General features: G+C 32.1%; 1 protein-coding gene across 4 annotated transcripts in view; it reads left to right on the forward strand.

Moving 5' to 3' along the window:
- Window positions 1-27,739, forward strand: part of AHI1 (Abelson helper integration site 1) — a 184,520-nt gene that overhangs the window by 79,691 nt on the left and 77,090 nt on the right. For 2 of the 4 annotated variants that reach the window (XM_012739468.3, XM_012739471.3), the window contains exons 18-20: window positions 1,632-1,828; window positions 9,047-9,073; window positions 15,291-15,411. In XM_012739468.3, the coding sequence (XP_012594922.1) occupies window positions 1,632-1,828; window positions 9,047-9,073; window positions 15,291-15,411 (345 nt within the window). The remainder of the gene's footprint in view (window positions 1-1,631; window positions 1,829-9,046; window positions 9,074-15,290; window positions 15,412-27,739) is intronic. The other 2 variants (XM_012739469.3, XM_012739470.3) reach the window with 2 other exon arrangements.

A 27,739-nucleotide genomic window follows, 5' to 3' on the forward strand; every position in this document is an offset into this window, starting at 1 on the left:
ACCTAATGGGTGCAGTATGTAACATTTGGGGGATGGACATGCTTGAAGTTCTGACTCAGGTGGAGCAAAGGCAATATATGTAACCTAAACATTTGTACCCCTGTGATATGCTGAAATTTTTTAAAAAAGTGTTCATGTAGCAAAATTTGTTGGTTGGTCCATAAGAATGTTGACAGTTCTTAACTTTTTCTGACTCGTGTAATCCTTTGATGGATAATCTGATAAAGTTATCAGTCTGCTTCCCAGAAACATTTACATACATACACTCATATTTCTATATGTAACTTCAGTAGTGCACAACATTTCTGAAGGCTCATTCATTGATTCCATGTTACAAATCCCCTTTTTGAGATTTTTTTTCCTTTAATGTCATGTTTAGGAAAACCTTCCATTTTGAGATTATATAATTGAAGAAATATTTTTTAAATGACTTTCTCCTTTGTATATACAGATCTGCATTAAAAATTTTTCAAATTCATTTATTTTAAATGATCAAATAAGATAATGTATGTGAAAGCATCCTAAAAACCATAAACTGCATTACAAATGTCATAATTATCATCGTCATCATCATCAAAACATTCACCCTTTGAGCCATCTACCCCACTCTGGGGAATTAAATCCAAAATATGAATTATGCTAAGAAACAAAGTCAGCTATGAAAGTACTTATTCATGCATGATCTATCATAAGGGAAAACAGAAAATATTGTAAATACAGTCATTTCTTGGTATCCATGGTATCCTCTGCAGATACCAAAATCCATGGATGCTCAAGTCCCTGATACAAAATGATACAGTATTTGTAAATAACCTGTGCACATCCTCTTGTATCCTTTAGTTCATCTCTAAATTTTTTATAATACCTAATTCAATATAAATGCTATGGAAATATTTGTCATACTGTATTTTTAATTTGTATTATTTTTATTATAATTTTTTATTGTTTTTTCCAAGTATTTTCAACTGTGATTGGTTGAATCCCCAGATATAGAACCCATGAATACGGAGGGCCAATGGAAGGCCAGCTGTATTCAATAATAGGAAAATGTGTAAAAAAATTATTGTGCTTCATTAGATGAGATACTATAAAAATTTAACAATGGTAATTACATCATTGTAGAAATATGAAAAATATTTGCTTTTAAATTAAGACAAGTTAGATTGTATTTACATTATGATATGTTACATAAGGTATACATAAAGATCAAGAGAGGTATAGAAATATGGAAACACTTGTTTTGGGGAGTTAGGTTTGAGAATAATTATTTTTATTATTTTAGTGGTTCCCTTAATTCTATTATATTGTACCTTTAATTTTTTTTTAATATTGTTTTCTATATACATATATTTAAAATTAGGCTCCCATCCCAATTTGTGTGGCATTCAAAGCTCAATTAGAATACTGTCTGATGTGAAATTATCTATGAAATTATTGTATTTCCTTTCTTATGATTTTATAGTATCTAATAATTTTCCATTTTGCTAGTCACATTGTCTTCTAATTACGCACTATTTAAAATATATTATGCGGTTTCTGATTATTTGTTGAATGCTGCAGTTTCATGGTTCAATTATTTGATTATGGTTTTGCTGTGATGATTTGAACTAATTATGGATTCAATTTTTCAGTAGCCCAGCAAGAGGCTGAAATGTTCAAACGCTACAATGGAACATTTCCATTACCTGGAATACACCAGAGTCAAGATGCCTTATGCACCTGTCCCAAGCTGCCCCATCAAGGCTCTTTTCAAATTGATGAATTTGTCCACACCGAAAATTCTTCAACAAAGATGCAGCTGGTGAAACAGAGACTCGAAACTGTCACAGTATGTTTAATTATTTTATGTGGTTGAAATTTTAAAACCATTTCTATCCTATTTTATGTTGCCATGCCAATAAATATTAATTTAATGAAGTAAGGTAATTACTTAAAACTAGGCTTTCTTATAGTTCCTTTCAAGTACTTGTTCTGAAATCATTAATCACAAATAGAGAGACTGAATTTAGTATAATCCATCATGCTATCCTGGTGATATCTGTGTAAAGAAAGACTAGGAGGAGGGCTCTGAACCAGGTAGGGCTCTGAACCAGAAGACCACACCTAGGACTTACATGGATATCTCTCCATCTTTTAGGAGAAGAAGAAAAACTGTGGCCTTCTCAGCCCTGCCTACTAGGATCCCTGAGGGATGGTATTTAGGTTTATACTCTAATATTATGAATTCTCAGGGGCCTGCACCACTTCTTGGAAGGACAGATAATGTTCAAACAAGTAATTTCTACCCAGGCATTCAAAATCCCATAAAATATTGCCTAAAACCTCATTTCTTTCAGTGATTCTCAAACTTCAGTGTGCATGAGAATCACCTGGCAGGCCTATCGAAACACAGATTGCCAGGCTACACCCCCAGTGTTTGTGATTCTGTAGGTCTTAGGTGGTACTGCAATTTCTCATTTCTACAAGTTCATAGGTAATGGTGATGCTTCTGGTTGGAGGACCACACTTTGAGGACAACTGGCCTAGTTCATTGTCCCCAGGACTTAGTAAGAACCTAATATGTGTTTCATACCCTCATCTAAAGTGTAAGCTCCTTGAGGGCAGTTCTAATATTGTCATCTTGTTTATATTTCCTCATCTGCATAGCTAATTTTCATTAAATAACAAATACAGATAAGCAGTCTAAGGAAAAACTGAATTATTAAACTTCTCTTTACCCAAAGCTGTTTCTTACTTTGTCTCTGGCCATTCTTTTGCTATATTCATTTCAGGGAGATCAGTCTGTCCCTTCATATTTTCTCCATCCAAAGCTTTCCCATTAACTTGTTTTTCTAATTCTTGACGTTCCTCCTTGGTTTCCTGTTCTCTAATTGGCACTGTTCTTTCTGCCACTATGCATCCATGTTCTGATTACCTGCTTGATGGCCTCTGCTTATGGCAAAAAACCACCCCAGCCCTGTACACCTGTGTACTTCTTCTGTAGCAAGTGCTGTCCTGGTATAGTTTGGCCTTACAGGTTGGCCTCCAACAGTTTGACCAAAGAAAACTTAATTACCCTAAATATTTATTGATTACTTACTACATTTAAGATACTCCGAAGGACACAAAAATATTTACCTCTTCACCTCAATTTGTGTCAAGTCTGATAGGTAGTGACAAATATTCAAACAACTATAACATAAGGCAGAGTCTTTTATTAATACATTCCACTTGTATAATGCTCACATTGCCTCCTTTAATATAGTAGCCTTGTAAGATAGACATGACAGTGATTATTACCCTCGTTTTATAGATCTGTCTGTTCAGAAGACAAATACAAAGTTTATGGGTTTTACAAGTTATTATGAAATAATATATGTATAATCTCCCTTGCTATTTTTAAAAAATGTTTCTAACTATATGTAAAGCAACAGGACCTAATTTTTTTTGTGTATAACTGTTGAGCCTCTGCTAGTACTAAATACTGTGGTAGAATTTTGCATGAAAGTGACTAAGAAAACATTAAAGAGCTAGAAGAAGCAGAAAAAGTTGTGTTGCCGAGATTAATGGAGAGTTTACTGGAAAAGAATATTCACAATGTTGAGTGTTTTCAGTAGTACATTCTACTCATAGTCAAAAAACTAGACAGAGGAACAGAAGATTCCACTTCAGAGCCATGTAACAGGAATACCTAAATCTACCACATACAGGCTTAGGAGCCACACACAACCCACTAAACAGCCTAAACTCAAAAAGGTAAAATTTACTGGTGCTCAAGGTGACTGATAAATCTCATTTAAGGCAGGAGGGGCATTAAAAAGATTATGTACATTATAAAAGGAAAGCAAATAAAGGCAAGACATATCTTAAAGTGATTTGTTGGAAGAAACAGAATGTTTTAGATTATATTTTCAGTAAATAGAAGAAAACAGGGTTTCTGTTAATGAAGAGATAAAAAAATTTCGAGATTTTGATTTAAAAAAGACATCTGGGTAAGATAAGATACAGAAATTCAAAATGTAAGCTTCACTTAATTCCACATTGCAAATAGCAAAGAGGAAAGTTTATGCTTTAAAATATCAAATCAGTAGTATAGCCTAGAGAACTGATTTCAGAAGCACTGTTAAGAAATAAAGAAAAAGAGATAGATGAAAACTATAATTAAGAGTATAGCTCTAGGGTCCAACTGCTTTATGCATAGGTGTAAGCTCTAACCTATCCAGCTTTGTGAGTCTAGTTAAGTAAGCCTAATTAACCTCATCTATAAAATGGGTATTCTAATATTTCTTACCTAACAGGATTTTTAAAAATTCATTGAGATCCTAAATGTAAATCTCTTAACAGGGTGTCTGATACATCATACCACTGATAAATATTAGTTATTATTGTTGATAACAAGAGATGAGATGAGTTTAAAAGATAGATTGTGCATATGGTTGAGCAGTGTTGTTAAATAAGGGAAATGTGTGGAAAAGATAATAAAGATAAAATACAAAAGGCTTTCTGGTTGAGCAGTGTTGTTAAAGAAGGGAAGAGAATGTGTGAAAAAGATAATAAAGATAAAATACAAAAGGCTTTCCTGTGCTAAAGTCCCAAATCTATAAAACAAAAGTATCTATTACCAGGCCAATTAATGAAAGATACCAATATCTTAGAAATATCCTAGTGAAATTGTTGATTTTCAAAGATTAAAAAAAAATTCCATAGATATCCTGGTAGAAAAACCAGTTATATTCTAAGCTATCTTAGAACTTCTCCCTGAGAGCTAAAGTGATAATGATGCCAGTTCTTGTTTTACCACATTTTAAATATGTTATAAAGCTGAAATAATACAAATAGTGTGATACAAGTTCATGAGGATAGAGAGATAAATCATTGGGGAAAGGAAAAATTGTTCCTTGTATGGCATTGGGAAAACTTATTAACTATGAGTTAACTGAAAAATACATTCAGTTTACACCTACATTTTAGGTCACACACCCAAATCAAATTCTTATTTGCCAAGGTAAATATGAAATAAAAGTCTTTTTTAAAATTAGAGAGATATGTTTACAAATATTTCTCAAATGGATAAAAGACTGGCTAATCTTGAAAGCTGTGGAAAATCCTTCCCCAAAATACTGATAGACTATTGGCAAAGAATTTTAAATGTCTTTGTTTAAAAAGTGCATGTAGGTGTGTATATATATACACAACACATACAAACACACATACATAAATATGTAACAAACACCAACCTGGGAAAATGTTTACATAAAATGTATTAAAGAGCAGCCTTCTTAACATGCAAAAAACTGAACAATAAAGAAAAATAGTGAATCTTCAACAAAGAAATGGATAAAAGAGATAAACTGTACTTCCAAAAAGAGTTGGAATACAAATGTTTCCTAAGTATATTTTAAAAGTTCTATCTCACTACTAAGAAAAGAAGTGCCACAGAATCCAGGTGGTGCCCATAAAACTGGAAAGTAATGAATATGATGGGGAGGAGCATTCTGTTGCTAGAAAATTTTTCTCAAAAATGTAAAATGTGGCCGGGCGCGGTGGCTCACGCCTGTAATCCTAGCTCTCTGGGAGGCCGAGGCGGGCGGATTGCTCAAGGTCAGGAGTTCAAAACCAGCCTGAGCAAGAGCGAGACCCCGTCTCTACTATAAATAGAAAGAAATTAATTGGCCAACTGATATGTATATAAAAAAAATTAGCCGGGCATGGTGGCGCATGCCTGTAGTCCCAGCTACTTGGGAGGCTGAGGCAGAAGGATGGCTCGAGCCCAGGAGTTTGAGGTTGCTGTGAGCGAGGCTGACGCCATGGCACTCACTCTAGCCTGGACAACAAAGCGAGACTCTGTCTCAAAAAAAAAAAAAAAAAAAAAAAAATGTAAAATGTATAAGGAAACCTAAGTATCTTTAAACATATTTATCCTCTTTGGTCATATTAGTAATGTCAATAGAATTAGCTTTGAGCTCCTTGAAGACAGGGACTGTGCACCTTTATTCATTGTTGTGTTTTCACCTTCCAGCACAGTGCCTGTAACTTAACAAGTATTATCCCTTTCCTTCCTCCCTTGGTAGATATCTTGACCAGTTTTAAACCAAACATAAAAGGAACTACATTGAGACAGCTTTAGTTCTGACCATGCTCTCTTCTATTCTTTTCTTTCTTTAGAAAAGTAGGGACTTCAGTGCAGATCATACTGAGTCTTTGGATTTAGATTTAACTTAAACTCAGAATATATGTTGAAATATAGATTAAATTTTTTATATTTCTCATTTAAATTTTAGAATATATAACTATAAATTAATAAATTTATTATAAATAATAAATTATCTCAATGTTATAGTTCTTATGTTTTAACACTTTAATATAATCAAATAATGCATGGTGTTCCAGATTTTAAAAGAAAATCTGAATAGATAAATTGAGTTTTAAAGATGAAGAGAAAAATGTTTCTTCGTGAGGAAAAGAAAGTATTCCTTATCTAAAATCTTACATGACAAAATAACTTCATTTACAGTCATAAGAACAATTTACCAAAAGATCTATAAAGGAAAAATAAAATCAGAAAAATATTTTTTAAGTGATGAAATCAAAGGCAAGGGGGAAGTAAATTGATAGTTTATAATAAAGGAAAACATTTCTCTTAGAATCATTATTTAATTTTTACCAAATCATTTCTTCTAAAAAATTATTTAGAGAATATGTCTGCTTTGGGATTGGGGTAAATAGAGGCTGAGTTTGAAAATGAAAGCTTTGTCTATTTGCTGTGGTCTTTAAAAAATACCATTTTTCCTTTGAGAAAAAATCACTGAATGTATTTTCTTTCAGAGTCTATGTAGTATATATGGGAATAAAAACAAAATGTCCTTTTTATTGCTGTGGCAGCTCCATCCTTTTTATATTTTGTAAGCATTTAAGTTGACTGGTTCCTACTTTTTGTCACTATGCCTTTTTTCTTGTTTCTTATAATTATATTTCAGTAGATCCCAAATTCTTTTTGTGTTTTTTTGTTACTACAATAGGAATATTTTTCTTTCTTTTTTTCTTTTTTTTTTTTTTGAGACAAGAGTCTCACTCTGTTGCCCGGGTAAGTGCCATAGTGTCGGCATAGCTCACAGCAACCTCAAACTTCTGGGCTCAAGCAATCCTACTGCCTCAGCCTCCCGAGTAGCTAGGACTACAAGCATGCGCCACCATGCCAGGCTAATTTTTTCTATTTTTAGTAGATATGGGGTCTTAACTCTTGTTCAGGCTGGTCTCAAACTTCCAAGCTGAAGGGATCCTCCCGCCTCAGCCTCCCAGAGTGCTAGGATTACATGCTTGAGCCATGGCGCCCAGCCTCAGGAATATTCTTCTAATAAATTATAGTACAGGTTTAGGGTGTGATTATTTTTGCATGAGTGAATTGCATAATAAATTCAGTTTAGCAAGTATTTAATAGGTGTTTACTCATGAGTAAAGCATACATAGAATAGATGATTCTCTATCCTTGGGAGCATTACCATTTAGTCATAATATAAATCATTTAATTGTTTCATAGTTAGCAGACTTGACTGCATGTTGCTGCTATAGCAATATCTTAAAAAGCATTCTGCAAATCAGGTAAGACAGCACAGAGGGACAGTATCGTGAGAGCATTGGTACAAATCATTCTAAGTTTTCAGATCCAGAAAATTGATCTTTTCAGTACATCCCAAGTTGCTCAGAATCTGGAGTACCAATTAAGAGTAATCAGTGCGACAGAAAATTGATTTATAAACCATTCAGAATCCATTACGTAGCACCTAATAATGACAGATAGACCTTTCCAGCTGCCTAAACACTCAAGACCACTCTCCCTTTCTAAAATTTAACCGGAAACCCAGGCTAATGATCACAGAGTTGATTGTTAAGCAGAGACACAGTAGTAGGTATTGGATGGATTTGAAAATTGTTAATTTTGAAAAAAGGTTGATTAATTTTGTCTACCCTGCAAGAGATTTTACCTTTTATTGATTAATGATAACTAACATTCATTTAATTATTAGTAATAGTTAACATAATGTATTCCTTGCACTGTGTTAAGTGCTTTACAGTGAAATGTAAAGCAATAAAATGTATCATCCTGTAGGGTTGGGTACTAGCATTATCCCCATTTTCCAGAAGAGGAACTTGAAGCTTATAGAGATCAAGCAACCTAACTAAGATCACACAGGTAGTAAGCATTAGAGCTGGGATACAGTCCAGGTAGTTGGATTCCTGTGTTTTTCTATTTTTCTGTCTCCTTTTAGTGATTGAATTACCAATATCCTTTACAGACAGTGTCTGTCCCTTAGAAATTTCTGGATAAAAAAATTTCTGTTTCTCTTTTTCAGTTCTCTTTTTTCTAAACTCGTTATTATCATTTTTGTCTAGATCTGTACTAGGCTGATGATATATTCTGGTTAACTCTAATTGGACTTGAGTATTTTGATGTCTCCTTAGCAGCCCATTTTCAAATTATCTATTATACGATGACTTTTTCTAGTTTCTGTTTCAAAAACAAATCTTTTTTTGGCCTTGTCCCATGAATTGCAGGCAGTTCCTTTTTGTAGCTCCTTCAATACTAGTCATATACCTTACCATTCAGTAGTATTTACTATTAGTTTTTATCTGATATAAATTATTAATATAGGAATTGTATTTTGGGGGATTGTTATTTATAGAGATAATTATATATTGCAATTAACTTAGCATGTCTCTTAGACCTATTAATGTTCTAGTATAGAATTTTAGTATTTATGCTAAATTTATTAAGGAGATGAGTTTTTCTTGAGGCAGATACATGTGGGTCATCAAGAGTCTGTCAGTGCCTTTTGCTTTGGCAAGTTAGATTTATCATGAATATGTCATTAGTTCTCTTTCTTTAAATTTATACTTTTTCCAGCTCATTGGAAAAATAGAGTAACAACTGCAGGGTGATAGATAAAGAAACTCTTCCAAATGCTGATACTGGATATTAGAAAATTAGTATGTGAATGTTTTGAAAAGAGTCAGTAGTTTATATACTTGAAATTATGACTAGTTCTTTATTGTACTGTATTTCTTTTAGGAGGTGATAAGATCCTGTGCTGAAAAAGTAAGTAGTTTTTATTACCAGGATTACTTTAAAGCTATAGTTTTAATTGTGATGCACCAAAGAATTGCATCATTCATGCACCATTCATGGAATTTAAAACCTTTGCAGAAGTTAATATAATCTTTGTCAGAGCCTGAATTTATCAAAGAGTTATAATACTGAAACCTGAGAATTCAGTAAGGATGAACATTTATAGCAATTAGCTTCACATTTTTAAAGATTTAAAAATATTAAGTGAGTGAGAAATAGTAAGGAACCAGCAAGGTCACTTTATTCTCTGAAAAAAATTTTATTTGATACTTAATATGTAAGAACCACAAACCAGTGCTGGTTCAGTGGGTATGCTGAGTAAATTGTTGTAAGCATTGAATGCATGCAAGCTGCACACAAATGATATATTGTGCTGGTAATGCTGATAATGCATCATTTATAAAAGTCTTTCATACTTCTTTTCTCATTTAACTATACTATATAACAATCCTGAGAGACAGATTAGATATTGTTATTCCAATTTTAGAAAGGAGAAGACTGAAGTTAAGTGATTTGTCCAAGGTCCCAAGGTTAGTCTAAAAATGGTAGTATACAAAAGGCTCTGGATTACAGTTTCAACTAAATTGTATTCTAGATGCTTTCAACTTAACAACTTTCTGGCTTTTACAAGCCAGGTTATTTTATATGCAACTTGTAACTCAGTTGTTGAGAAAATAAATGAAAGAGGTGGAATGCCACCATGTGTTCATCCTTCCCTCTTCTTTTCTTCTGCCTACTCCAAAAATTCAGTTGAATAATTAGACATCCATTCATTTATCAAATATAATTATATAACACAAAGTAACCCAGAGGGAAAGAATTAAATTGGTGTTAGTATATCCAAAAACTGCTTCATTTAATGTCAGTGCAGTGCATTTTTTTTTTTTTATTCAGAAGGCACCTATACTATCATGTGGCAGGCACTTTGGGATGCAGTAGGCTATTGTCTCTTTCCTCATGGAGCATTTTATGGACAAAACATGTCAGAAAATACTGGGCTTACCCCATCACTGAGCTGTCTAATGTCAGTGAAAATTGATCACTTTTTTTTACCTAATTATCACATGTCAACAGGATATAGAATATAGACAAGGGGAAGAAAGCCAAGGGGGAAAGAGAGAACAAGCTGTATTCTGACTTAGGCTGCAGATGCTCAGGAAACTTGTTCCTGATAGTAATGATTGGTGTAATGATTGTAGCTCCAAGATTACTAAGCCTTCTTAAGTATGCATAGTGTAGAAAACAGTAGGCAAAAAATATATATATTTTTTTTTTCTGACAGTTCAAAGATATTTATCTTTATTTTGACAAATACACTGCCTACCTTTCTTTTGAATGCTGTCTGAATGTCAAAAAAGTAAAGGGTCTTGCACACATTTAGCAAGACTTATAAATGGAATCATATAATATATGGTCAGTTGTAACTGGCTTCTTTCACTCAAAATAATGTTTTGAAGATTCTTCCATTTGTAACATGTATCAGTACCATTGACCCTTCAACAACGTAGGGCTTAGGGGTACCAACCCCCACTGTGAGTATATCGAAAATTTGCATATAACCTTTGACTCCCCAAAAACTTAACTACCAATAGTCTACTGTTGACCAAAAGCCTGATAGCATAGTCAGTTAACATATTTTATATGTTATTTGTATTATATACTGTATTCTTACAATAAGTAAGCTAGAGAAAAGAAAATGTTATTAAGAAAATCAGAAGGAAATGAAAATATATTTACTATTCATTAAGTGGAAGTGGATTATCATAAAGGTCTTTATCCTTGTCTTCATGTTGCATAGGCTGAGAAGGAGAAGGAAGGGAGGAGGTTGGTCTTGTCTCAGGTATGGCAAAAGAGGTGAGATGGATGGAGAAGGTAGAGGGGGAGGCAGGAGAGGCAGGCACACTTGATGTAACTTTCATTGAAAAAAATCCACCTATAGCCTATAAGTGGACCTATGCATTCAAAGCTGTGCTGTTCAAGAGTCAGGTGTCCCATTTTTTATTGCCAAATAATTCCATTGTATGGATATGTTACATATTGTTATCCATTCATCAACTTATGAATATTTAGATTATTTCTACTTTTTTAGTTATTAAGAGCGATACTGCTATGAATATTGTGTTTATAATTTTTGGTGCAGACATATAGTTTCATTTCTCTGGGGTATGTGTCTAGGAGCAATACAGAGGTTCAAGACCAAATTTTCTCTGTGAAGTAAAGCAATGTACTAAGAGATACACAGTAAAGGTTTGGAAAAAAACAAGATGCGTTGAGGTAAATTGCCTTACCTTAAGGTATATTGCTGGATAATTGGTTTGAGCCAGGACTGGATCTTAATTTTGAACTTCACATGGAAGAATCATGTCAGTAACCTTTGAACCATCAGTCTTTAGTATCTGTCAGAGGCTTAAAAAAATCTTGATTAAACATTACAAAACATTAATAAAACTTTACAGTGATTGATTCCAATGTGAATTCTGGTTTTAATTAATGTGGTAATGAACTGGTTTGAGAGTAGATTCTCTGACATTTTACCATCATAAAAATTTTGCTTTGACTGTTACAGTGTTTCTTCCGAATCTTACACTTCTTGGCTCTGGCTTACAAAGAAAACATCTGAGGGCCTAGAGGTCCTGTTTGAATTGCTGTTTATTGCTACTCATTTCTTAGATTTTACTAACCTAGAAATCACAGAAACATAAGCTGCTCTTAGAATTTATTTTATGAGAATGTAAAAAAATATCTGAGTTCAGATATATCTTAAATCTCATTTTGGCTCAAGTTTTCAGTTTATAACTTGTTTTTTTAATACTGGGATTTTAATTTTTACAACACATACATGATTTCCAACAAAAGATGTCCTGGGTATTGTTGTTTTTTTTTTTTTTTTAATACCACCAGAACTGTCTTCATATTAAAATATTACCTGCATTATTGTTCAAATTTAGTGGGACAAAATGGCAGCTATCTTGGGGGAGAGATGAATTGGTAAAGTTCTAAGTATATAGACAGCATTAAATTAACATCCTTTCAGTTATCATTTAAAGCCAATTTGAGATGTCTTCACAGCTTGAGACTTCATAAACAATTCTACTTCAGATGAATATAACATGTAATCTAAAATCAGCTAAAATTATTAGACTTATAAGTTTATATGGAAATGAGTATTATATCTCACCCAAAGATATTAAATGTTAACTAATCACTGAAAGAGAAATTAATTTTCAGCTTGTTTAGTCTTGTACATTCAATTTTATGTTTGGGGTAATAAGTTTTTAACATGAAAATTAACCCTTTCCTAGAGAATTAATATTTGCATATTTTGCATGAGCTGCTTATACCCTAAAAGAGTAAATAAAAGTTTTGTGATTAACTTGACAGAAGTTCTAGATGATTTTTTCTCTTTATTATGAATTTTAGTAAATTTTTATGCTTTTAGTTTTCTCCAGTATGGAGGTATTAAACTGACTTTGGCAGACTGTGGTTTTTGCATGAAGCAAGCAGAAAACTGTGTTGTGAAAAGAGAGTAGGTTGGCAGAGGGTAGACTATCTTGGCCAACCTTTCTGTTGTTGTAAAATTATTAAGCAATTCTTTTCCACAGCATATATTTCAGAAATAGATATTGCTTCACTCTATTTAATGATTATTATTTTTCTTCCTCTATATAAAATGGTAAATATGTGTAAGCTAGCTCTGAAAATTCTTTGAGTTCTAGTTTCAAAACAAATTACTAATAACAGTATTAATTAATAGTTATCCTAAACCTTAGAAATTGAGTTATCTGGACTGATACGTTGCTACTCATCACTTAATGGACATTTGAATAGTCTCTAAAGAAATGTGTCAAGAAAGAGTAGAAATATAAAATGTTTAGGAAGAACACGAAAGAGTAGATTATAGGTTTTTAAAATAACATTTTATTTTAAAAGAGTTACAGATATTTCTATTTGTGCAGAAACATTTAAGTGCCCTATTTTCGCTTTCCTGGTATTCTTTTTTGTCTTAACGTTGGTATTCTTTTTTGTCTTAACACAAAATTTCTGAAGTGGAAGACTATAAAAGGCACATTATATGTATGTGTGTATATACATGTATGTATCATATACCATATCCTCAGCATACACTTGTTTGCTCCAGATTTTAAAATGCATTATTTGACATATTAGGGTAAAAATTTTCAAGAACACAGAAACAAAACTGAGAAATGATTCTAAAAAGAAAGAAATTAAATAGTTATGTAATAAATATTTCCTTTTGTATATAGTAATTCCATTTAAGAGCATAGAACTCTGAAAACTTTGCTGCATCATCATGCTACATTAAATATAGCTAATTACCCTTACTTCTCATGACATTAATAATAATAACTGATATTTATATAACATGTTATTTGTGTAGTACTTTATGGTTTGCCTTTGCCAATATATTTTTATAATCTATTTCTTATTTAGTGCTTTAGGGTAATACATGAATAGCCCCTTATCATACCAACTTATTATTATTGCTTTTCTGGCACATTTCCATTGAAGCATAGGTATTATTGTTATTATTGTCTCAATTTAAAGATGGAAAATGAAGCTCAAAGATACTAAGTTAATTTTAATTAATGTTTAATGGATCCTGATAGGATTTTTAAAGCTGGATAATATTTTAGCACTGATGTAGTATTTGGCCCCTTCTAACTACTTTAAAAAATATTTTTATTTTTTATAAGATGATAACATAACAGTTTAGGTGCTTTAGAACTGTATTAGTACTGGTCTTAATTGATTTTTGTGGTTTTTTTTACCAAATCTGCTAAAGCTCTTTGCTCTAAGAGAAAAACGTAAGCTAAGACATGCCATTTATTATCACTGTTTGAAAGAGAAAAAGCATTTATGAACATGTAAATAATGGGTCAGGGAAAGGGCTTGTAACCACAACTCAATATTGTCTGCTACAGAATATCAAAAAGGAATTTTAAAATACTAATGCAGTAGAAGTCTTCTGTGTGGTTTTGGTTACATAAACAAAAAAAGGGAAAACAGCAATTTTCATCTACTCATATATATATATGCCATAAATTATTTATAATTTTGTTAATTCACAAATTACATTTTTGCAACAAATTTGAAAATCAGACTACTTTCATTTTTAAAAAGTAGATTATTATATTTTATCGTGCTTCTTGAAAATGATTTTTAAAAGATATAATGGTTTATTAATCATGAACAAAAAACTAGATTTTACCTGAAATTAATTGTAATTTACAAGATGAATTTACTAATAAATATTTCAAACTTTTTAGTAAACTTTTCTTTATTCTTCTACAAAAGCTGTAGTTAAAATGTTGCACTTATTGTGTATTTCATTTGTATGAGACCACTGTCTTTAGAGAACCATAGTAGGTTTTGTGTGTCGTAGTACATGGTATTTTCTTACAGAAATTTTGCTTGATTATTATTTTAATGCTGTTTTTAAAGTGTCTTAAGAATAACGTGCTTGGTGCAATGGAAACTATTTCACATGGCAAGTTAGGTTACAGCTGTGTTATCTGTGTCACCATGATGTATATAAACATGAGTAGTACAGGTGTTTTCTCTGTAGTCTCTGAAAAGGAAGTACTTGCTATTTTACTAAAATGCTAAAGAAATGTGAATGTGAAACATTTTAACTCTTCTGTAATTGAAAGCAGTCATTTGTATTTTCTCAGTTTCTTTGTGTAACTTAAGACTACTCTGTTTTAAGTTATAAAGTGCTTTCCTATATACCCTCATTTGATCCTCAAAAAACTCTCTGAGAAGTAGGGTAAACATGAAAATCATAGGTAGTAAAATCATTTTAGAGCTTCTGGGACCTTAAAACTGGTATTATTCAGTCTCTTTACAGTGAAACTGAAAATCAAAGAGGCTGACTTGTCAGAATTCTCATAGATAGCGGCATTTGTATCTACAATTCCATGATAAACTTTAGTAGGGCTAATTTATTTTCATATAGTTAGGCTTTCATTACCGTTGTGTTCCTTCCTTGATGAAAATTATTCTCTTTTGTAAACTTTATAAACTAACCATATAAATCATTACTACTCCTTTTGACCTACCATGTGTCCTGATTTATATAGTAAACAGATATTTCTCATCCAGTTTTTGCATCAGTAACCCAGGAAATTACGCTATAGTTTTTGATTTGCTTTTCCTATTATTACAGGTCAACAAAAATCTCTCGTTTACTTCACCACCACCAGCTTCCTCACAACAGACTAAGTTAAAACATTCAAACATGCTGACCACTCAAGAAATTTTGCATCAGTTTGGTTTCCCTGAGACAGGTGAGCCGCTTTCTTACTTTGACTGTTCTTTTAAATGTTCATATGCTATTTAGTGTTTAATATCCATTTATTTTTCTTTAGAAATAAAGCTTATAGCATTGTAATGATCAGTTTTCACACTTGATGAATTCAATTCTAGCATCTCTTTTTTCCTTAAAATCAAAGTTATTTCAAAGGTAAATTTGTATTTAGTAACTTTAACAGTAGACACTCTGAACCTGTGTTCTGTTGAGCAAATAATAAGTTTAAAGTAGCAAAACATGAGTTTTATACGTGTATGGTATTAGATGTGATTCAGTTTCTCAATTGGATAAAAGAGCTATTATTCTATAGTTAATCCCATTTTATAATTCATTTTAAGGAAAGCCAAGCTAAAAGACATTTTGGCAGAAACAAGATACAACTTGCGATGATATCACATCCCTTTAACACTGGCAAATTAATAAAATATGCACAACTAGTTACAGAAAACTACATGAATCAGGAATCACTGAGTTGAAATGAACCATACAATTGCTAATTTTTAGGCCAAATTTTAAATGAATTTGAATAAGGTTTTCAAAAGATATCAAACAAAAAGCATCTGAGAAATGTTTATTTTTGGTATTGAAAGATAACTTTTTCTGTTCATTAGCTGTGTCTTTGACAATATTTTTTCTGTTACTGAATTCTTTTAGAAAGGTAAAAATAGCAAAACAATTATCTTTGACAAAGATTATAAAAAGAAACTTTAGCTTAAAAAGATCAACATAATTTGCTTAAAAATTTGAGGACAATATCACTTTTTCGAACTCCTGACCTTGGGCAGTCGCCCTCCTCAGCCTCCCAGCGTGCTAGGATTATAGGCGTGAGCCACCGCACCCAGCTGACAATATCACCTTTTTACCTGAAAGTATTTAGAATTTACATAGGCAAATTATTTTAATATTGCTGTATAGGTTACATATAGTGGCAAAATACTTGGACTCACAACTCTTATATTCAGTCCTAGCTGTGTCTTTTATTGTCCTTATTACCTGAGAAAACCTTAGATTCTTCATTTGAAAATTTGGAGATGATGTTTACATTATATATTGTTGAAGTTCAAATGACATAGAATACATGAAAACATTTCGTAAGCATAAGGTGCAATATGAATATAACATATTTATATTGTAAACATAATGAATATGTGTTGGCCAGCTTTGAAAATACTTTGAATTCTAATTTCAAATCACTATAATAATTAACAATTACCTCAGACCTTAGAAATTTTTAATTTCTAGTATTCTAGATATCTACCAGAAGTTGGAGCAATAGTGTTGGTCATTGTTATTTTCAGTGGAGAGTGCACTATGAGCTAACCCCTCGCCTATTTTTTTACACCCAAAATAGATATTTGGCTTGCCTTCAGATCTTGTCATTTTAATGAGTAGGAGGAAGGGAACCTCTTTCCACCACTCCATCCCTACCATTTGTCTACTGAGGTCTAAAATCTTTCATTCTACATTTTATTTCATTTCAAGATTAAAGGTTTACAAGGTAAATGTATGGTTGAGTTAATATATTGGTTAAAATTCATTTAAGGTAGTACCTTATGTCTGTCAGCCAAGAAGGTTAGATAATAGATATAAAATTCTTTTGTTAAGGGAAGAAACAGAGAGAATAGATAGAAAGGCCTTTGAAATGAGAAGAATTATCACTGAAGCAGATAAAGAGTAAAGAGGAAGCTGTATGTGATAAAGGCAAGCCTTGCAAACTTCACAACTATGCATAGGATTGACTCCATTTCCCCTTAGCTTCCATGGCTACATTATAGGTTATAAGGATATTTATATGATGTCTATCCATCCATGTGTACACTGTCTCAGAAGCATTACCATTATGCCATATGATACATGATAACACTGTTTCATTTGATTTTATCTTGGTTACTAATATGTCTGACTTCATTTTAAATTATATCCTTCCTAAAAAAATTACTGAGATGTCACTGACTTAAAAAATTACAAAAGCAAAATATGTAGTCCATTGCAAAATGGCCAAATTAATCTGTTTTGTTCATTAAGAAGCCAGTCTTTGTCCAAAAATCCTGCACTAGGAACCAGGTGAACTAGTTTCTAGACCCAGCTCCATTTCTAAATGTAGAATCTTGAGCAATTTTTTCAGACCTTAGTTTTGTCATCCCTACAGGTAAATGAGTGCTTTGGCTTTGGTGAGTTTCTATCTTAAAAATTCTGGGATTCTATTCAATGTTCAAATTAGTTTTTAAAGGGAATAAATAAGTAAGTATTATTGATCGCACCAATAATCTATTAGAATCGGAAATTACTACAAAAACAAATAATGTAGATAGAATGTTTAAAAATAAAAATCTTACTGAAAAACCTGTCTGAAATATACAAGTCACATCTGTTTGGCTTTGTACGATATAGGGAAAAGATTGTTACACAGAACTAGTATGAGTCCGTTAGCACTCATGCGAGGAGACTTAAGAGCAGGGGTTGATTTGATATATATAATAGGTATATTATTATATAATATTGTGTATTATATATTACAATATTGTGTACTATATATTATAATGTGTATTATATAATACACAAGTCTTATGAGATGCTTATTTTAGGAACTGTTCATTAGGCTATTAGTTTATATTCTTAATTACAAAATAATAAATCAGCTAATCCTAGTAAGATTAAAACTATAACATCTTCCCTGAGTAATTTTTATAAGAAATAAAATTACGATTTTAATATTTTTGGTTAAAGTATAGATTATAGCCCATATGAATGCCTCATCATGTAGTAAACAAGTTATACTGCATCTCAAAACTATATCCATAGTTTTTTGTTGTTCTTTTTTTTTTGAGACAGAGTCTTGCTTTGTTGCCCAGGCTAGAGTGAGTGCCGTGGTGTCAGCCTCGCTCACGGCAACCTCAAACTCCTGGGCTCAAGCAATCCTCCTGCCTCAGCCTCCTGAGTAGCTGGGACTACAGGCATGTGCCACCATGCCCAGCTAATTTTTTTCTATATATATTGGTTGGCCAGTTAATTTCTTTCTATTTTTTTATAGTAGAGACGGGGTCTCACTCTTGTTCAGGCTGGTTTTGAACTCCTGACTTTGAGCAATCCGCCCACCTCGGCCTCCCAGAGTGCTAGGATTACAGGCATGAGCCACCACGCCCGGCCATATATCCATAGTTTTTTAATGAAGAAAATCTATAAAACAGTAGTAACTTGTGTTTGTATAAAAATTTATAAAGTGCTTTACTATACATCCTTGTTTGATTCTCAGTGAAACTCTTTGAAAAGTAAGGTAAACATGAAAATCATAGGTAGTAAAATCATTTGAGAGCTTCTGGGACCTTAAAACTTGTAATAATCAGTCTCTGTACAGTGAAACTGAAAATCAAAGATGCTAATTGTCAAAATTCACATAGATAGCGGCAGTTGTATGTAACTCAGTACTTCTTATCCTTACCACACCACAGGTGTGGTTTTCCTAGAGGAGGGCACAAGTTCAGGGAAGTGAAGTGGATTCACTGTTCAGGGTCCTCAGGGAGGCTGTGTCTGGAGCCACTATTTCATTCATGGCCCACTGTCCCCCACACTCTACCAGGTGGGCACTCTGGCTGTGTTAATTTTTTTTTTAACTTTAGAGTTGTAAGCTAAATTGCTAAGTAATAACCTGAACAGTACTAACTATAATATTTGGAAAAGGTGTGGTTTTGAAACTGAAGTGTCAAGAAGGACATCCTATTTTCTGAGGTTTAATGAACTTATATTTTTCTTTGACCTTTAAATATAGTTCTGCTTGCCAGTTACTAGATCTTTTAAGGCTTCATTCCAGTGTAATTATGGTATTTAGTCTGCAGTCAAATCAACAGGCTCTCTGCAGAGAAATTTTATTCTGTGATGCTTCTTTTGAATCCATATCCTATTCAACCATCACAAGATTCCTTACTCTAGAACTAAATTTTAAAATGTGGATTATTCAGTAATAATAAACTATATATATCAAATGAGGATATTGCTGTTATTGTTTTACACATTTTATTCATGACACTAAAATATGGAGACAGTTTTGAGATGCAGTATAACATGTTTACTACATAGGAAAGTATTTATATGGGCTATAATCTGTAATTTAACCAAAAATGTTAAAATTATAATTTTATTTCTTATAAAAATAACAGGGAAGATGTTATAGTTTTGACAGTAATAAAATTAATCACTGTTACTAGTAGGTGAAGGAGGGAAATCAGGAAGTGCTCACTACTGTCAATGGGATAGTTGTATCATCTTTGCATGTTTATATTTGAAAGGCATCATTTGTCATTTTTATGTACTTGGTATATGTTTTCACAGCAGTGCTCTAAATTTAATTCAGATTAAATAGATAAGGCAAGCAAAATAAAATGGATCATTTTCCTGGTGACTTTATTCATGCCATCTTTATAAAATCATCTTTATTAATTTTTAAATTTAAAGTTTTTAAATTTTAAACTTTGTATCATCTTAATTAGTTGCTTTGTAAAAATAATTGATAGCTTCTGTCTTCTCCACATATTGTTTGTGTTCTTCATTAGACCTTATAAATCTGTATTAAACTTGATAGCCGACTAATGTTTTAGGACATCCTGTTTTCCTTGATAGTCAAGATACTTGATTTAAACAAAATCATAAAATCATTCAGATGACTTGAATATTGCCTAAGAGATCTGTTAAACTACCTCTTGTGCTTCTATGTGTTGAATAATATTGGAAGAACCATATTTTTACATTTATTTTACATGTCCTTTGCAAATATACACTTATATTCCCTTGACCAGCTCTTAAAATTGAAATCTATTTTTGCAATTAAATTTTTTTATTGTTTTCAAGATTTTAGTGCTCCTTAAAGTTTTAATTTTTTATAGAGAAATGCAGAAGTTTTTAGATAATATAACTGAAATGTATAATGAATACTGGGTAATAACTTTACCAGAGATGCTATGATATCCTTCTATAAACTTTTGTAGATGGTGATTACATCTAAGCTGGAAACATGATGGATCTTGTATTTCAAAAGAAAAAAACTTTTGGCAAAAATTAGTAATTAGAATGATTCTCAATAAACACAGCTGATGGTAAAAGGGGGTTTCCATTTTAAGGAAGGTAAAATGAGCTTCAAAGAACTTTCTCATCCTGTCAGAATTGGCAGAGCTTTCTGTTCGTATTACTTAATGAACTTTAAACTATTACTTGAAAAAGAATGTTTTATTGCATTGTGTTATTAAACTTCCAAAATTCCAGGACTTCAGTTCAAGTGGTGGGATAGGTAAAAAGATTAATGCACTGTCATAGATAAAGATAATGTACATAATTAATTGATTTTCTATAGACAGATGTCCTTAAATGTGCTTTTTGCTACTAAAAAGAATCAAAAATGTTTTTATTATGCAGTTTTTGAAAGCAAGAATTTGTTTTCCCAACAGTCACTTTTCTGAATTCAACATATGTATATTATTACCGTCGGAAAAGCACTAGACTTGGGGTCAGATAGCCCTAAGAGCTGGGCTTGACCACTAATTCTGCCACTTCCTAGCTGTTTTCTTAAGTAGTTGTCTTCATGTCTCCAGATAAATGTCTCTACATTTTCTACTTCATAAAATTGTCAGGATCAAAAAATACCTTTAACACTTCGAAACACATAAAATGTGAGAATAAACAGCATGAGATTATGGCAGTTTCTTTTGATTTTTTCTTTTTTTTCAGTTTGAAATCATGCAGTTTGCATAGTGGCCAAAAGAATGGAAGAAATCTTATTTTAAGACATGATTGAATAAAATGTGTTAAATGATAATTATAGGAAAAAGAACATGTCACAGAGACAAATAATGGATATAAAATTTTTAGAAGCATGCCAATAAAGACATTAAGATGAAGTAATTTTAAGAGGAAAGTTGTCAAATAAGCATCTCAACCTTCAATCCACTTGAAAACTTTTGAAACTTCAGCTTTCTATCCACATGAGCACCAACCTTAACCCATCTTTGACATGTAATGAGATAACATTGAGACTTTAAGTTGATTAAAATCAAAGTAGCAGGCCAAAATCTGCAAAGGGCATGGGTTCAGTTGGGGGACAATCCTTTGTTCCACAGGTGATGAAACAGAACACAAACAACAGAATTCCATTTCTAGCCTCTGTTTCTCTTAGGATTTGACCATCTCTAAAAACACTATCTCAAGAGGCATCAAAAAATTTTGACAAGCCGGGCGCGGTGGCTCACGCCTGTAATCCTAGCTCTTGGGAGGCTGAGGCGGGCGGATTGCTCAAGGTCAGGAGTTCAAAACCAGCCTGAGCAAGAGCGAGACCCCGTCTCTACTATAAATACAAAGAAATTAATTGGCCAACTGATATATATATAAAAAAAAAAAAATTAGCCGGGCATGGTGGCGCATGCCTGTAATCCCAGCTACTTGGGAGGCTGAGGCAGAAGGATCGCTCGAGCCCAGGAGTTTGAGGTTGCTGTGAGCTAGGCTGATGCCACGGCACTCACTCTAGCCTGGGCAACAAAGCGAGACTCTGTCTCAAAAAAAAAAAAAAAAAAAAAAAAAATTTTGACATATTTCATTTTGTAACCTGTACTTTTTCCTCTCTTAATATTGTTCTATACCAGATAACATCAAAATGGGAGGAAGAGTTTGTTCTTTTTAATATCAGACCCATTTTATTACCTTTGTTTATTGACAAAAGCAGTGCTGTGTAGAAGAATGGACTTCGGATTAGGAATTAACACCAAATTTCTAATTCTGCCTTTATCACTCACCAAGTCACTTGATTTTTTTCAACTTCTGAATTGCTTTTACAGTAGGTCAAACAATATGTTTGGTGCCAGTTGTTAAGATTTAAAAAATTACAGATGCTGCCTTCAAGGAGTTGATGATTTTTTGCTAGAAGTGGAAAGTTAACAAGCACTGCAGTGTGATAAATGCTCTCACATTGGTAAATGCTATCCAATGATTGAAATGGTAAAAAATTTTGTGATTATGTTAAGAGGAGACCTGACTGGGGCTTATGGATCTGGGGTAAGAAAGAATTTAAAGACTGAATGAATGATTTCTGAACTGAATTTTAAAAGAATTAGTACCCCTTAAAGGGGGGGAGGTATGGGCATATAGGGCTGAAGAGTGGGAATAGCTTATGAAGTTTTTTCATATATAGAATAGAGGTTATGATGCTTTTTAAAAAGGCTATTATAGTGATCTAATAGGCTAACAATTACTGTGAAGTCACTTTTTAAATGGTTAAGCAATTAAATTACTATTTAATTTCTCTAGCATTAATTCGGTAATGGTACCTTAATTTAAAAAAAGACAATTGTGATGAAAATGAAGACAACAGGATGAAAACATATGTATGTCAGATAGCTGGTCAGACTTGCGTAATCATCTTAATTCTGTTGTCCAGCTCATCTACCAAGGACTGAAAATTATTCCCAAAGCTAATGTTGATACCATTCCCATTCCCTTTACTAACCACCAATCAACACAAAAATCCTGGGGGGTGTGAAAATACTCATATTTGGATTTTTCTGTTGATTACATGGATTTTTCCTTTGGTATTTTATATTCTCCTTCCACAAATCCTTCGTCATTTGTTAGGATGTTTTTATTGTTGTTATAATTGGATTTTCTAAAAGTGGTGTTGATCGGTACATTAAATGTACAAGGTGCCATTTTAGTATCCAATATCTGAATGATACCAAGTACTTCTCCAGCAATTGATTCCCCCACTTGTAATAAAAGCCCCTGTATTTCCTGAATAATAAATCCTATTTGAATTAGTGACAATTTAAAATATATTTTACATGTTTATCATTTTCTAATTTAAGAATCATTTTTATCAATGCTGTGAATATTAATATACTTAATAGTTATTCATGCACAGGGATATACAGTTAGTATTAATGTCCCCATTGAAATATTAATTTTCTCCTAATACTCTCTGAGGGGAGAATGTAAATGCAAACTTTTCTCATTTAAATCAGCAGATTAAAATGAGCTTGAATCTGTCCACTACTTCCTAGCCATTTATTTTTTAAGAAGCTATTTTATGTGATGTTTATATAGCACATATGGTTCCAACGTTATAATTTTCAGCCTTTTCCGTTATCTGTTAAAAATAGAAAAGTTACGTTAAACTTTTCCTCATTTTTCAGTCACATTTCTCTGTGTGTTGGTGTTTGTTTAAAAACCATCAAATTTAGTTGTGATAATATATTGTAGCATTTACCCAGTGGATTTATTTTAAAAGTGAAATAACTGTGCTGGCAACCACTGAAAAATAAAAAGCCAGCTACTGAAAACCATAAACTATAGGAAATGAAAACATGAGATCTTATTGATGTAATGAATATGAAAACCACGTAATTCTACCATAGCCAAAGTGTGAGCTAGGTAATTCTACCATAGCCAAAGTGTGAGCTAGATGATTGAATTCATATTTTTAGATATTCTGATGTTTTCCTTTTCCAAAGCTCGATGTATTAACTTCTTAATTTGTCTTTTGTATTTTGAAGATTATAGAAGTTATTTAAATATACCATCTTTTTTGAAAAAGATCAAACGTAAAATTCTTGAGAGTTTAGGCACAGTTGAACAGAGCTCTTGTATAACTCTGAAATATGGCTCTGAAATATGCAATCTAATTTTAGAAAAGATATTCAGCCTCAAGCTTATGTAACAAGATATGTCAGCTAATTGCTTTTTGTTGTGTATGTGACAGAAATGTCATCATTGCCATGAGTGAGCTTGCGCTCGAGATTCCTAAAAGAAGCTTCTGGATTTTAATCTTCTGTCTCATTTATGGTTATAGCATTACCATTCTTGCAGGTGGAAACTTTGGAATTCCTCGAATTACTCTTTGACTACTTCTCCTTTCTTTCTAACTAGTCTGTGTCAGAGTCCTCTCATTTCTTTTTTTTTAAATCTCTCTAAATTCACCAATCATCCTTTTACTCTGTTCTCTTTCATGTCGTTTTTGTTACTTTTTCTAGTATTGATATTTTGTGCGTGTCATTACATCTTCCTAAATCTAAGATCTGTGCCCTTAATTGATGTTTCCTCTGTTCAGTTTTTTTTTTTTAAATCTGTTTATACATCCTGTGTTTTTCTTTATGCCAATGGTGTTTGCTTAAACATGTGATGATCCATAGTGGATCATCTATAAAATCTATAGATCTATAACATCTATAAAAATAGATGTAATGAGATTTAATGAAGAACTGTACACAAATATGGCTTCTCTCTTCTGTTGTAATGAATGAGTCCACCTATCATGCTGTATTGTAAATTGCCAAAACGAAAACAAGTGGGACAACATATCCACTCTAAGAGGAAGCCTTAACTCTTCCTAAATGGTTTGCTTAATATTATTACATTTTTAGAAACAATTTCATTGATTTTTTATTTATTTATTTTTTACCTGTTAGTGCTGGGCAGCATCCATTTTCTGTGGATCTTGCAACCTGTTTGGCTTAGGTGTTTTACATATTAACCTTCAGTTATTTCTCTTGGTTTTGTTTTGTTTTTCCTCCTACTAAATATGCTGATTCCATAGTCACAGATTTCGTAGGTAGCATCCGTATCTACTGAACACCCAATAATGTGTACAGACAGATGTTTCTAATTATTTTTCCATCTTCTATAAATTTGTTGAAATCTTTATTCTTTTCAAGCTCAGAGCGGTCAATTCTTTGTTCTTACGTTTCTTGACCTATCAGCAGCACTGGACATATTTGATCACTTCTTAATACATGGTTTCTTAGACATTACATTCTCTTGGTTTTCTTCTTATTTCATTAGCTACTCCTCTTCATTCTGCTTCACGCATTCTTCCTCTTTTCTTCCATTTCTTATTACATTGTTTTACTGCAATTTGACCCTCTTTTATATCCTGTATTTACTCACTTCCTTGGTGATCTCATGACTTTAAATAAAGCCAATATGCCAGTGATTCTCAAATGTTTTTCGGCCTAGACCTTTTTTCTGACTGTAGATGTGCACAGTCCATTCAGTAGCCTCTCGCCTCATGCAGCTATTGAGTACATGAAATGTAGCTAGTATGACTTAGGAACTAAACTTTTAATTTTATTTTATTTTAATATTTAAATTTTGTAAGCCACATGTGGCTAGTAGGTACCATATGGGCCAGTACAGATCTGTAAAATCTATTTCTATGTAAATCTTCATTATCTGATCCCAGACAAATCAGGTGTTACAGTATAGGTTACCAGTCTTTTTTAAATTGAATGTTGATAGTGCTTTTAATAATAAGATATCCCTGAATATAATGTTGAAGATTTTATGGTATTTCATCATTATGATTTTGAAGATGTTAATAATAAGCAATGTTGATTGACTTGAATACAGATTCTAGAAGTTTCTTATTTTTCTTATTTAAATCAATATGTGAAATTCTGGTGGGACTTAGCCAAGAAGTCAGAGACACTTGAATTTACATCCAGATTCTATTCCTTATGCTATAACCTTGAGCAAGTTATCATTTCATCTTAGTAATTTGTCATTTGAAAATAGAGGATATGAAAATGTTTACTAAATGTGAAGGTTTTTAAACATCAAGATTTGTTTGGCTTGTAATGCAATAGGATTATAGATTATGTCTTTATGACTATATTCAGAACCATTTTAATCATTGAAAATTTTTATTTTAAGTTTATCTAACTTCCCATTAAATTTTAGAAAGGGAAAGCACTATGTTCTTAAACTTAGTGAAATGTCTTTTGTTAAAATCCATATTCCTCTGGTACATATATATAATTTAAAAATACAACTTTTAGATATACTGATTAAAATATTTCCATGACAAAGGTGTTTTTTCTTATATAATCCTAAAGTAGAAGACTTTATAGGTTTCAACTACTTTATCAAAACATAAATTATACCATGGCGAAAGTAGTGAATATTTTATAATTTACTGCTGTGCCTCTAGGGTAAATGAAATTGTCAGTAACCAATTTACCTCAAAGATGAGGATTGAGAAAAGAATTACAACTTCTTATGGCTGCAGTAGGCAAGGTGAGAGGGATGATTATAAGATGGCTAAATTATTTTGACCAGGCATAACTTTATTATTTGTTTTTATAGTTTGAGAATAAGACTACATTAATATAGTTTACTATCAACCATAAAATACATGCTACAATTTTTATAATCTCAAACTGAAATTGACAGTTTTTCAATTTGTAAGATAATTAAGCATACAAAATGATACTATTGTAGGATATAATACCAAATATGTAGATTTTAAAGTAGACTTGTCTGTAACCTTTTTTCTGATAATACACTAAATACATGCCTTCAAAGAAAATGAATACTACATAATTTTAAGCTATTCTTCAATTGTTAGATATTGTGATTTTTAGTTTTTCAGTATTATGAATAGTGAATATATCAATATATATATTATGTTGACCACATTTCTGATAATGAAAACTATCTTAGTTCACATTTAAAATAAGAAGTCAAGTTTTTATCCATAATAATCATATATGCTCATTTTCACATATTTCATATCAGTGTCCACTTCAGCTGTTATATTCTATGATTCGTGAAGAGTAATCAATTTTTAAAAATAATAATCAGTTTTGCTTAAGGTGGGCATTGCTTAGAATCAAGTAAGCAGCTCTTCATGTTTCCTCCCCTGTGGGGAAAAAATGAAATACCATTTGTATCATAAAAATAACAATTTTTGTTTCCTTTGTAAATTATTGTATCTCAGAGTAACTTGTTTAACATTAAATCTGTGACAAGAAATATTTTAATTTTTAAACATTTAGATTGTGGTGAGAGCTCTGGAAATTCAAACTATCTAATTTAAGTTCTCATTTATTCTTACTCAGTTAGGTTACGATCTGCTAAAACTATACTCAGAATAGTCCTAAGGTTTCCCTGGGAGAAGTTAAGTGCATACTTTTGCATTTTGTGGTTTAGTCAGTTTGGTCTGGATAGTGAAAAGTCTATGATACCATAAAATTTACTGGCAATGCTTTCTGAAAAGGAATATTCATCACTTATTGAAAATGTCAACTAACAATGGAAATTAGGTTTAAGATCTTCTGGTAATGATAGAGACTTCAAGATAATGTTGATTTGTATTTTCTAGAATTTTAAATACATGTTTTCAAGAAGCTTTTTTCCTTGAATGAAAAGTGAATGAAAATGTAAGAATCACTCTTTGTGTTGTTCTTAGTCAGCAACTTGCCTACAAGTCTGAGAGCAAAGTTGATGAGAAATATGGAAACTGACAAATGACTAAATGGAGTGACTGGTCATTTTTT

This window comes from Microcebus murinus, chromosome 5, assembly GCF_040939455.1.
Source record: "Microcebus murinus isolate Inina chromosome 5, M.murinus_Inina_mat1.0, whole genome shotgun sequence".
Classification (NCBI taxonomy): Eukaryota; Metazoa; Chordata; class Mammalia; order Primates; family Cheirogaleidae; genus Microcebus; species Microcebus murinus.